Below are 13,134 nucleotides of genomic sequence, written 5' to 3'. Positions count from 1 at the left end.
ATTGATAGAAAAAAAAGACAAAAAAAAGCTAACGAACTGCCTTAGAAATATCGGCGTATTATTGAGTGACATTTTTATATCTATTCATTAAAAAGGAACACTTTTTTTGGTATTCTATTACAATTACAGCTTTGGTACATAATGAGAAATGGGTATGTCATTTAAGCGTCACCTTACAAACCGTCCAAAACAGTCTTGAAGTTAGGGGATATAATTATTTTTTTTTTAGCTGATTTTTTAATTTAACAACAAAAGATGTACGGTTAAAATGTTTAATTCAATTACGGTTTATGTAGAAAATTCCACAAATGATCCAATTATCTTTGTAAGACAAAACAATGGGGAAATGGACCGCTACTGGTCCCTGTATCCCTTGGTGCTCTTAGAAGGTTCAAATATTCATATAAGAGATTGGAAAAAAACTACTGGGCTTCATCGGGGCGTTGGTAACAAACAATACTGTGCATTCATAATTATAGTGCCATTGAAAACAGGTGTGTCACTCAAGTGTGTTTGACACTTGCGCCATTTCAAAATAAGACAAATATAGATCTTCAACGAGGCACAAAACACATCCAAACATTGGGAAATCTTGTGTGTGTTGGTGTTTTTTAATGTCTGTCTTTTAAGGCTTTTTACATTTGTTATCCTACTGAGTAAATGGATCCGGAATTTTTATGATCCAATTATCTGTTTAATCATCGTTTGAGTTTCACCTTGCAAGCTGCCCATAAAAACAAGATATAAACTGAAAATGATTCACTTCTTTCTAATGGAAGAAAATGAACATACAACAGTATACAGTATGTGTACAAATATCCACATATTCAGTAATCTAACTGAAATGACATTTGTTTTTTGACTCTTTTTCTCTGTTGCCAGTGTGATTAACTGAATGTTGACATAAATAACCCCAACATCTTTTCAGACAGCTGAGAAAGAAATAGCAGCGATCGCTAAAAGAAAAAAGCTGTTATCTCCACAGCCCTCAAGTGCCTGTTAGATTGAATTCCTGTGCAGATAAAGTAGGCCAGAGACCTTGAGCTTTTTCGTTTATTTGGCAGAAAAAGCAGACCCTCCTAAACAGTTTGGGACAATTATCATGTTTCTATACGCCCGCCATTCAGGTCGAGCTTGGTTAGTTTAAAAAAAAAAAAAAAAAATGTTTTGGGTTTTTTTTTGGAGGCGGTTGGGAGCTTTAAAAGTGAACTTTGAAGCTTCTTGCCTCTTGGGAGCTTATTGGCCCACCAAATGTGGTTATGGTAATGAAATCGCCAAATAGGCGAGAGGAAAGGAAACAGGACATGGCATGTCGATATTAGCTGTTATGAAGGCAGGTGTGCTTTGGGAAAATGAACAATTATGCAAAATCTCACAATGGCATTAAGGCTGAATGGTGTAGCAACTTCTGATAAAATGCTTGAGACCGCTTAGCTGGAGCAGAATGACCAAAGGGACGAACGGAAGTGAAGGAGGACCGTCAGACTGCATCTGTTTCACTTTTATGAGCCATGTTGGGACCTTGCCTGGTCACAAACAAACATACACACCCTCCAATACACAATACAGCGCTACACGACGAAGCCGTGGCTTATGCACTGGAAAGGCCGGGCCTCTTAAGGCTGTTGCCAAGCGACGGATAGTGGCCAGAATGTTGCAGGCAAAGCGCTTTTAGCTTGTTTCAGTTCAGCTCAATGTCCGACTGTAGTCGGGAGCCTTGCCGTCCAAGGCTCTTCTAGCATGATGCAGCCGTGGGTTGGGGATTACATCCACCACAACAACAGGCATGTGATCTAATTTGCACAGCACAAGCACTCTGGGAATTGCTACATTTGCTAAGAAAGACACCTTGGTGAGTTTGTTTTCAAATAAAAAACAAACAAAACAAATCCAAGACACAACTGATTGATACTATTGTGCCTGACATGGCTTGCTCAGTAAGTCTGCTACCAAAAATGTTTTATGAATTTTTATGCTTGAATTTATTGCGTGTACAACTGGAATATGGAATGTTTGTATGAGGATGTATTCGAAAGTTGAGAAGATGCATCCTGCAAAAAAGCCGTCCAACCTAAAGTGACAAATAATGTGGATGTTGCACTCACTAAATGCTTAGTTGGTCATCACGATGACGCAGTAGAATATTTTACGGCGTCTTTTTCTGCAGAGAGGGCTTACATTTAAACAATCATGGCGCGATTAACTCTAAAGAAAAGAATAGAGACAGATTTTTTTTTTTAACAGCGAATGGACTACAGAACATGCATTCACTGAAAATGCAGGAGAAGCTTATGCGTTTTCTTTGAAATGAGGTGAATGCAGTTTTGAAGGAATATAGATAGATAAGTACTTTTTTATATCTTTATTTTATCCTATTTTCTTATTTTATTTATATCTCGCAATCCTAAAACTTATTGGGCTAATCTAGGACTTCGGGTATCAAGTTTTGTGCCATCCATCCATGCACTTTTCTGTACCGCTTATCCTCACTCGGGTCGCACCATATCATGTGCAAATGTGTTGGTATGGCAATAAAATTCCTTGAATAACCTGCGGAGGCACTTTCAAACAAAACATCACGGGTTCAAGGCAGCTTATCCCCCCCGCACACGTAGAATACCAGCAAAGCCGGACTATCTTGACTTGGGTCCTGCTCTATACAAAAGAAGGCAACTACTGTAGTTTCCCTCTAGGTAGCATGGATCCTTGCTAAAACGAAAATGCCATTCACCGATGCAGAGATGATGAAGCACTCCATGCTGGCCGCTGTCCATCATCAGATGGTACCTGATGACCAAATTAAAAACGAGGTAGTACCATCCATCAAATCCATACCGTTGTTAAATGCACTTTTGTGTTTATTTTATATTCCGCTGCGAAATTAAAGCAGCTTTGTTTAAGCACATAGTTTGTGATGAATTAAGGTCATCTAAAATAAAAGCCTTTCAAATGTGGTCACTCCTGTCAAATGAGTACAATGGGACAGAAAACATACGGCCCCGCGGGCCCTTACATTTTTTAAAACTGTGGACCTCTTCATTATGTAGTTGAACAGCCCTGGTTTAGCGTAACGAACCAAACTGTACTGACAGGTGATAACTTTGCTACAGAAATGGTAAGTACAGCTACCAAGTCACAACACTTTTTGCTAACGGCGGAGGGAAAGGGGAGCGAGGCGTTTATTTGTTTCAAGTGGAGTCACCTAGTGACTAATTCAAGCACAGTAGTACTGGGGAGATTTGTGGATACACAGTATTTAAAATTCAAAACCCAGTGCTAGTTGAGAGCTTTAAGGAGCTAAACCATATTACGTGGTTTCAAAGTTTTTTTCTCCTGCATATGAGATGATGACTTGGATGGCTTCTTTGGGTCACACAGAAAATAAGTAGACTCCCAATAGCAGGTGCAGGCCTTAAGATCAATTTGGTCAGATTTTTGGTTTCTATTCTATTGAGGGACCCTGAGAAAAGGAGCTGGTTAAGCACAACTTGGCTCGAAAGCATTGTTGCATAACTGTACTGTAACATTTGAGATAGCGATTTTAGCATGTTGAAGGCTAAAATTAAGCCTCTGATAGCTCTGATTATTACTATTATTACTTGCAAATTCAACCTTACACAACATGTCTGCATTTTCTGGCATTTGAAAGACATTCTATTAACTTCAAGGTTGTCATGTGAAACAAGAGACCATATTTGTGCATGAGGAGATGCGACCGACCGAGGAGAATTAAAACATCACACTCGGGCTGTGTAATTAGTGCGCCAACTCTCATGTTTTTCCAATCTACTGCTGCAGAGTGTTGCAACACTGAAAGCCCACAGGGAAGCTTAGATTTCCTGGGACAAGCAAGGTTGCTATGGCAACTCCTTTACGTATCTCTCTGCCTTTGTTGAGGCTTTCTTCTGCTTCTGGGAGGAAGAACTTTCCTTTGTTAAATCAGACGGAATAACAAGCCTGTTGGTCTGGCTAACTGACGCCAACTAAAATATTCGCTTGGTTTTACAAATACTGTACTTGAATGTAAGCAATGAAGGGGTAAGATTTCTGAGTTTTATTTAGATAACATTACCACGGGACTGTTTTATCTAATTTTCAATTAGAATACTGGCAGAAATCCGCTCGAATTGCAAACCACAACAAAATTTAGGGTCTGGACACCGTACCCTATGACAGATGGAAGACAAAAAAATAAAAAATAAATATATATAAAAATGTCAGAAAAGATGTCCTTCTGGGGCTGATTAAAATTGCAAAACATTCTGTGCTTGCGTGTATGGTAATGAGCCAATTAAAACTAGGTCCAATGCAAATGTAAGTGACCGTGAGACTTTCAGATATCAACGCCTACGTTGATTCTTCAAGTTTCTTAGTCAGAAGAAACTACAGCTTGTTTTAGAGGAGCAGGACACCACAGATTACAGTGCCAAACTTTGTTTTTTAAATTTATATTAAATCACAATGTGCTTGGCTGACTCATACTATACTGAGTGAAGCCCGACATCTCACCGTGTTTGCTGTCCCCCTGCCACCCTCCAAGCACCGAATCGATGAGGCTGTGTCTGACACACGACACTATCGGACCACAATGCGAACCCCCGCAAGACGCTGCTATCAAAGGGGACCATGTGACCTGTGCGGTTGTTTGGTGGCCACAATGCATTTCCAAGTCATCAGCGTATTGCAGTGAAATGTCGAGGGGATGACATCTTGCTGTTTAGAAGAGGAGGCCAAACATGGATACTCGACATGCTGAGGAGGAGTCATCCTCCCTATATTCTTTCAAAATACCAACTCTAAAAGTAAATATAGAAGCTTGTTTACTTTTTAATCACAGCTGTTTTCATACCAATATGACATGTATGACGTGTTATGTAATGTAACAACAGAACAACGTGGGTGTCCATTAGGGATAATCACACCAGCACAAGTAAGGAGGAAGCGGAAAAATGGGTGCTACGCATTCTGATGCAGTTTTTGTCAGGTTGAGAAAATGTCTATTTTTGTTAGTCTGAAGTGAGATCACACAACGATCAAGGTGTGCATGGCGTGATCCTCGCTATGGTAGTACACCAGCACACTTGAAAAGACAACTGTATAATTACAATGAAATGCAGTCAACTTTAATTTCCTTTAATTATCCTCAAACACTGGGTTATGTTATTTCTGATTGCCCAAAATTTATCACAGAGCAATAATTTGAAATGAGTGATTTCTGAATTTAAATTGATGTGGCTGATTAAAAACAATCTAGTGGTTACACATTTACTACAGGCAAATTAGATCAAATTGTGGAAGTCACATGAATGAGCCTTTTCAAATCACCTTGATGGCTGTAAACGGATGTCCTTGAGTGCCGGACTGAACATTTCCAAGTGATTAACGGCACTCCAGTTAGTTCCACGAGGCCTAATCACAGCACTTTGAATAAGATGAACACCACTAATTATTTATTAGCAGACAGTGGGAGGAGGCCGGCAGTCTGCCAACTGACGCTAAACATGTCTCTTTCTGTGATGTATAATGCATACTCGGCACAGCAAAACCTTTTGCCAGTCGTGCTAGATCATAAGTACTGAGGCTCTTCCTACTTGCAATGACATATTACCAGAGTGAGTTTATATCTCCTAAAAAGGGGGGGGGGGGGGGGGGACACACAGGCATAGCAAGGGCACGCACACAAACAAAAATACAAATCTACATTAGGTGCTTTTTGTGACATCATTCCATTTTGAGTGCGCATAACATGCTTTGTAAAATGCATAACATGTAAATGACAAAATAACATGAAATACTGCAGGTCATTGAAGGTCTGTGCAAAGTCATGCAGGCTCTCTGTGTAACGCCATGGCAGCGCCATCTTGTGGTATTGTCATGAGGACAAAGCGCCTGGGCAAAAAATGTGGTCAAAGGCGCCATCTGATGGCAAAACTCCATCACAGCAACCATAACTCACTAAAAACAAACATCACCCACGAATGCTTTATTTATCATGCTGACAGAGGTCAGGTGTGTGCTGTTTAGAGCTCAGCCCGAGACGTGTTAAAAAGATGCACACACTGCGTACAGAGGATGATTTATTCTGTTGGAGTCTGTTTGTTTGTGTGAGTAATTCTACATGATTTATTCTGTTGGAGTCTGTTTGTTTGTGTGAGTAATTCTACAGTGCTGTGGGGACACTCACTGGGCTTGAGTTAGGGAATCTAAAGTTCTGCTGTGGCGCGCACATCAGAAAATGTGCAAAGGAATTACTTCTAGTGTTCTGGTTTTGTGACAGTCACTAATGTGCTTCTTCGACACAACGTGTGAATAACCGAAACTGTCCAGACATACAGTGTGTGCGTGCGTGTGTCAGCCTTACCCTGATCAATGTTGTGCTGTGGCAGCTGGCTCATCTGACTGTGGACCACACCTGCATAATTCTGGAGAAAAGCCTCTTCACTTGGTGTAAGCTGTAAATGATATGTAAAAAATATCTAATTAATGAAGAATCTGGAATGTGCTTTTACCAGGATACAGTATGTATATATTATTGTAGTTGGATCAATATCACTAAAAAGTGCCTTTGGAGTCCTCATCAAAATCACTCATGTTTTAAGATGTTTAAAATGTCAGAATCAGAATCATCTTTATTTGCCAAGTATGTCCAAAAAACCCACAAGGAATTTGTCTCCGGTAGTTGGAGCCGCTCTAGTACGACAACAGTCAATTGACAAAGAACACTTTTGAGACATAAAGACATTGACAAAAAAAAAAAAGTCACTGGGCAGTAAAGGGTTGCTCGTTATCTGGTAATGCCGGTACATTTATTTATGTATTTTTGACAATTGTGCAAAAAGTAACAGAATAATGAAACTCTGAGGTCTTACTATAAGTGGCCAAACATTTGCACACATGCCAGTACAATGATAAGTCTCTTAGAATGCGTTTCCTTCATTTTATACCACTTTTTTTCCCCATTGGATGTACAGTACATAATTTTGGCATGTCCCATACACTGCTCTGCTGAATACAGTGTGATTTTTAAGTGGTTAAATGATGCTAAATAAATAAATAAATCTCCATGAGATTTTTCGGTCCATAGGTTATTTGATAAAACAAGTCATTTTGATCATGTATATTCTATTTTTAACCACCATATTGAACATTTTTCCTGTGTCGTTATGTCATAAAAAAACAAAAACAAAACTTTCTTTAAAGGAGCCTGAAACATTGGATAGTTGCAGAATATTTACACTTGTTTCATAACTTTCCTCATATTGTGTGTTGTCAATCTTAACATGTCCACTCTGTAGAGTAAAATATCAATTTATATGAAAGTCTTTCAGAAATTTGAAATATATTTGTTGAACACTACACAGCTTGCTGACTGAATCATGTTACTAGAGGAAAACACCATGTGGTCATACAATGAACCTTTTATTCAAATGTATTATAGTTACATATCTACATAACACACTACATCATAGCATATGATTAACATTTTATTCACCATATGCATACATTACATCATTGTATATGATTAACATTTTATTCATTTTTTCAGTACCCAAAAGGTAGCTCTCAATTTTAAGAAGGTTAACTTAGTACAACCTCACTCCCTCAAGTGATATTGCTTAAATGTTGTTTGGTTTTGTTTAATCTTTAAACTTTCACAATAATTTGTTTAGTCATTAAACAATACCAAATAAACAACAATTACTGGTAAATAAACAAACAAAAAATATTTTGCCATAAACTTTAATACACAATACATTTTTATCTGAATATTCAATTAATCGATGGAATGATCGCTAGCACAATCGATCCTAAAAATATTTGAACGTGACAGTCCCAGTAAATATGTATGGTGCCGTGAAAAAGTATTGGCCCCCTTCTCAAATTCTTATATTTTTACATAGTTTCCCCACGTTGTTTAAGATCATCAAACAAATGTAAATATCAGTCAAAATAACCCAAGTGAACGTAAAATGCGGTTTTTGAATGGTGATTTCATTTATTAAGGAAAAAAAAATACTCGTTACCTCGCCCTGTGTGGAAAAAGTAATTACCCCCCTTGTTAAATCCTGAATTAATTGTGGGTAATCACAACCTTTGGTTAATTTTCACTGATCACACCAAAGCCTGTTTACCGCCAGACCCGTTCAATCAAGAAATCACTTAAACAGAACCTGTCTTACAAAAACAAGTCAGATAAAAGCTCTAAAAAAGCTGCAACAAAATGCCACGATCCAAACAAATTCAAGAACAGTCCAGAAATAAAGTTATAGGCATCTATCAGTCTGGAAAGGCTTACAAAAGCCATCTCTGAAGCTTTGGGATTCCAGCGAACCATAGGGAGAGCCATTTCCGTTCCGTTTATCCTCACTCGATACCAGCTATCTTTGGGCAAGAGGCTGGGTATACCTTGAACTGGTCGCCAGCCAATCGCAGGGCACGTATAAACAAACAACCATTCACACTCACATTCACACCTACAGGCACTTTAGAATCTTCAATTAACCTACTATGCATGTTTTTGGGATGTGGGAGGAAACCGGAGTACCCGGAAAAAACCCACACAGGCACGGGGAGAACATGCAGACTCCGCACAGGCGGGGCCGGATTTGAACCCCGGTCCTCAGAACTGTGAGGCAGATGTGCTAACCAGTCGTCCACCATGTCGCCCATAGGGAGAGCCATTAACCTCAAATAGAGAAATTATGAAACAGTGGTGAACCTCAGTTAAGGTCAGTGTTCTTGACACAACAATAAGGAAAAGACTGGGCAAAAATGGCATCCATGGCAGAGTTCCAAGGCGAAAACCACTGCTGACCAAAAAGAACAAAGGTTCGTCTTACTTTTGCAACAAATATCTGAATAATTCCCAAGACTTTTGGGAGAATATTATATGGACTTGAGCTTTTTGGAAGGTGTGTGTCTCATTAAATCTGGCGTAAATGTAGCACATCATTTCAGAAAATGAACATCCTACCAGTAGTCAAACATGGTGATGGTAGTGTGGTAGGTCTTGGGCTGCTTTTCTCCTTCAGGACCTGGACAACTTGCTGTGATTGATGGAACCATGAATTCTGCTCTTTAACAGAAAATCCTGAAGGAGAATGTTCAGCCATCAGTTTGTGACCTCGAGCTGAAGCGTACTTGGGTTCTACAGCAGGATAACGATCCAAAACACACCAGCAAGTGAATTTCTGAATGGCTTAAACAAACAAAATCAAGGTTTTGGAGTGGCCTAGTCAAAGTCCAGAGCGAAATGCAGTGGCATGACCTTTAAAAGGCTGTTCACGCTCGAAAACCCTCCATTTTTGCTGAGTTCAAACAATTCTGCAAGGAAGAGTGGGCCAAAACATCTCCACAGAGACTTGAAAGACTCATTGACTCATCGCTTGATTTCAGTTGTTGCTGCTGAGGATGGCCCAGACAGTTCATAAATGAAATCATCATTTAAAAATATAATTTTAAGTTCACTTGAGTTATATTTGTCTGACATTTACATTGGTTTGATGATCTTAAACATTAAAGTGGGGAAACTATGCAAAAATATCAGAACTTGAGAAGGGAGCCAATACTTTTTCATGGCGCTGGAACTATATAACATTTTACAGTTTGTTGCATGTGTATTTACTTGTATTTATTTGTATTTTCTTTTATTTTGCTTTGTTTTACTCTGCTTTCTGCAGCTAGGTAAGCATTGCAAAAGAGATTTTTTTCTCAATTACCTTACATGGATAAATAGGTTAAAATAATAAAAAAATCAAATGTGCATTTCTCACAGCACAATATCTACTAACCACAATGAATATGAAGTTCAATGGAAAATGCAAAATGTTTTTCTGGTGAAGTGGGGACATCTCAAAGGCACCTTATGGTGATATTAACTAAGTTGTACAAACACCATCACACATTTCCCACATCATTTAACTGAATAGGGTGACCAAAATATTAGAAACGCACCTCAGTATGATGCAGTGAAGTTCCAAACCACTGCAAAATCAAACTACTACTACTACCTCTAATAATAATAATAAATAATAATAAAGGTTTTATGGTTGATACCTCTGTGACAGTGTCAATCAAAATAGTATTTATTTGCAAATGTAGAATTTTACATCCAGCTCATTAGATTGGGTAGATGTAGCTTATATTAGTTATATCTAGCAGTGTCTCCAGATGACTACAGTTCAATTGTGGTGGTGTGTCACTGTCTAAAACAGATAAATAACTGGATGAGCCAAACATTTCTTCAATTAAACCACAACAAAACTGAGATAATTGTTTTTGGCAATAAAGAAAAGATTGCTGTTAGTAAATACCTGGAGTCACTCTCTTTAATAACCAAAGACCAAGTCCGAGACCTTGGTGTTCTGATAGATTCCGACCTGACTTTCACCAGTCATATCAAATCAATTACTAAAACTGCCTTCTACCATCTGAAGAACATAAACAGAGTGAAGGCTTGCATGTGTCAAGCAGACCAATCCATGCTTTTATCTCAAGTAGAGTTGACTATTGTAATCGTCTTATGACTGGACTCCACAAAAATAAAATTAAACCGCTGCAGCTCATTCAGAATGCTGCAGCTCGGGTTCTGACCAGAACAAAAGAGGTCAGAGCATATTATCCAATTCTAAAGTCTTTACACTGGCTTCCAGTCAGCTTTAGAATAGATTTTAAAGTTCTGGTACTCATCTATAAATCAGTAATTGTTTAGGTCCTGAATACATGAAAGAAGTGCTAATGGAATATAAACCCAGTAGGGCTCTGAGATCGACAGACTCAGGTCAAATAGTCCAAAAGCAAACAGCTATTATGCTGCACACAAATGGAATAAATTGCCAACAGAAGTGACATCAGCCCCTAGTGTGAATGTTTTTAAGTCCAGGTTAAAAACTCTTCTTTTTTCTCATGCTTTTTAGAGCATTTGCACTTTTAAATGACATTTGTTGCACTGTATGTTGTTTTAATTGTACTTTTATTTTTTCCCTCTTTGTTTTAAATATTTATCAGCTGTTTTTTTCTTTTAAAAAAAAATGCTTTTAATCATGTAAAGCACACTGATTTACCTTGTGTATGAAATGTGCTATATAAATAAATTTGCTTTGCTTTGCTATATTGTGAATTTACATTAACACCACCACAACCAAGGTAAATCAAAAGCAATTACAGATGCAAGTTAATGCAGACATGAAACCAGCTGGACAAGATAACTGCATGTTCTACGTACATTTGATCCCATTTTCTTAAGCATGAGCAGGACCCGCACTTTCTGCTGGATGTACATGTCTTCAGGAGACTTTCCCGGGGCCTCCTCGCGGTTCATCCCCCCTGCTCCTGTGGCTCTGCCCACACACACACAAACAATAAAATTAAACCACGTGAAACAAACAACACAGCTGCACATTTAAAGACTGAAATGCACAAGGTATAAGGAACAGACCTTAACCTATTGAAAAGAAAAATTCACTTGCGTATACTGTACATACAAGTTTTTTTTATTTTTTATTTCTCTGCCATGTGCTTAACCTTGATTCTATTCTGTGGCAGTCCTATTACTGTATTTGTTGCCTGGTGTGAAGGTTGTGTGAACGATTTATTGAATAACATGAAAAATTCTATTACAAAAAAAAAAGTCTAAGCAAAATGTCTGCCTCAAAGCTTCGTGGTGATCATTATTTTTACACGGACTAATGCTACTGTAGACACACACCACTCTGTGTACAAATAAGTTGGCATAATAGCGGCAAGCCAGGAGGAACGAATGCTTAAAAGGCTAATGTCCAAAGTTTGGGATCATTTAACACTTAAAAAAAAGGGAAAAATGTGTCTACAGCAGACTTGCAGAGCTGAGTTGACTCGTACCACAACAGCAAATCTGCGATCGCCAAAAGAAGGTATCCATGCTAGCTAATTTAATATAGCCTACCACCGCTAATTAGTACAGATTGTATTGTCTCCACAGATGGTGCACTTTCACTTTATTGCACAAACGGTAACAAAATAAATGTGTAATAAAGCAGATTCATACACGAGCTGCTATGACAACTGATGTCCAGGCACTCAAAACGTACACCGGCAAACGATTAGCCAGTTAACTGGCGGCACGGTGACCGACTGGTTAGAGCGTCAGCCTCACAGTTCTGAGGACCGGGGTTCAATCCCTGGCGCCGCCTGTGTGGAGTTTCCATGTTCTCCCCGTGCCTGCAGGGTTTTCTCCGGGCACTCCGGTTTCCTCCCACATCCCAAAAACATGCATGAATTGGAGACTCTAACTTGCCCGTAGGTGTGAATGTGAGTGCGAATGGTTGTTTGTTTGCATGTGCCCTGCGATTGGCTGGCAACCAGTTCAGTGTGTACCCCGCCTCCTGCCCGATGATAGCTGGTATAGGCTCCAGCACGCCCGGGACCCTAGTGAGGAGAAGCGGCTCAGAAAATGGATGGATGTTCTTTTATCTGATTACTGGATTACTTAATGGACTAATCGATTCTATTTGATAGCTGCAGCCCTTCTGACAAGAGCGGCTCCAACTACCGGAGACAAATTATTTGTGTGTTTTTTGACATACCGTATTTTCATGACCATAAGGCGCACTTAAAAGTCTTACATTTTCTCCAAAATGGACGGGGCGCCTTATAATGCGGTTCCAACATCTATAAATGTTGTGTGATGAGCGCTCCGCTTGACTTTTTTTTTTTTTTTTAGCATTTCCTTCCGACACGCTGCTTACACAGAGGAAAAGCGGACGTGGCTGAGGACGGGGGAAGGGTGCGTGAAGTAGGACGCTAAAGCCACGCCTCCAGTAGGTATATAGCGCAGGGGTGTCTTTTTATTTTTTTTACCGCTTGACTGACTGGGAGCATTTCCGGGGTGTGCATTGTGCAAAACAACATCGGTTTGGCTAAAGACCCCCGAGTACATTGTTAAATACTTCAATAAAGTACAACCGAATTCAGTTTTGCTCCCGCTGCCTTTTTAAAAACATTGTTTTAGCGTGCATGCATGCTACCGTATGCTTTAAGGTTTTACCATGCCTGTGCCCAATAATACGGTGCACCTTATGTATGTTAAAAACAGAAATAGACCCCATAACTGAGACTGCGCCTTTTAATACGGTGCGCCCTATGGTCGTGAAAATA

General features: G+C 39.2%; 1 protein-coding gene across 1 annotated transcript in view; it reads right to left on the bottom strand.

Annotated features, from left to right (window-relative positions):
• ctnnbip1 (catenin, beta interacting protein 1) overlaps positions 1 to 13,134 on the bottom strand; it is a 37,637-nt gene that overhangs the window by 3,328 nt on the left and 21,175 nt on the right. Inside the window, exons 2-3 of the mRNA XM_061781572.1 lie at positions 11,225 to 11,339; positions 6,362 to 6,452 (exon numbers count right to left, since the gene is read on the bottom strand). Of these exons, the coding sequence (XP_061637556.1) occupies positions 6,362 to 6,452; positions 11,225 to 11,320 (187 nt within the window). The 5' untranslated portion in view covers positions 11,321 to 11,339. The remainder of the gene's footprint in view (positions 1 to 6,361; positions 6,453 to 11,224; positions 11,340 to 13,134) is intronic.

This window comes from Phyllopteryx taeniolatus, chromosome 1, assembly GCF_024500385.1.
Source record: "Phyllopteryx taeniolatus isolate TA_2022b chromosome 1, UOR_Ptae_1.2, whole genome shotgun sequence".
Taxonomy (NCBI): Eukaryota; Metazoa; Chordata; class Actinopteri; order Syngnathiformes; family Syngnathidae; genus Phyllopteryx; species Phyllopteryx taeniolatus.
This window is presented reverse-complemented; position numbering and strand designations above follow the sequence as displayed.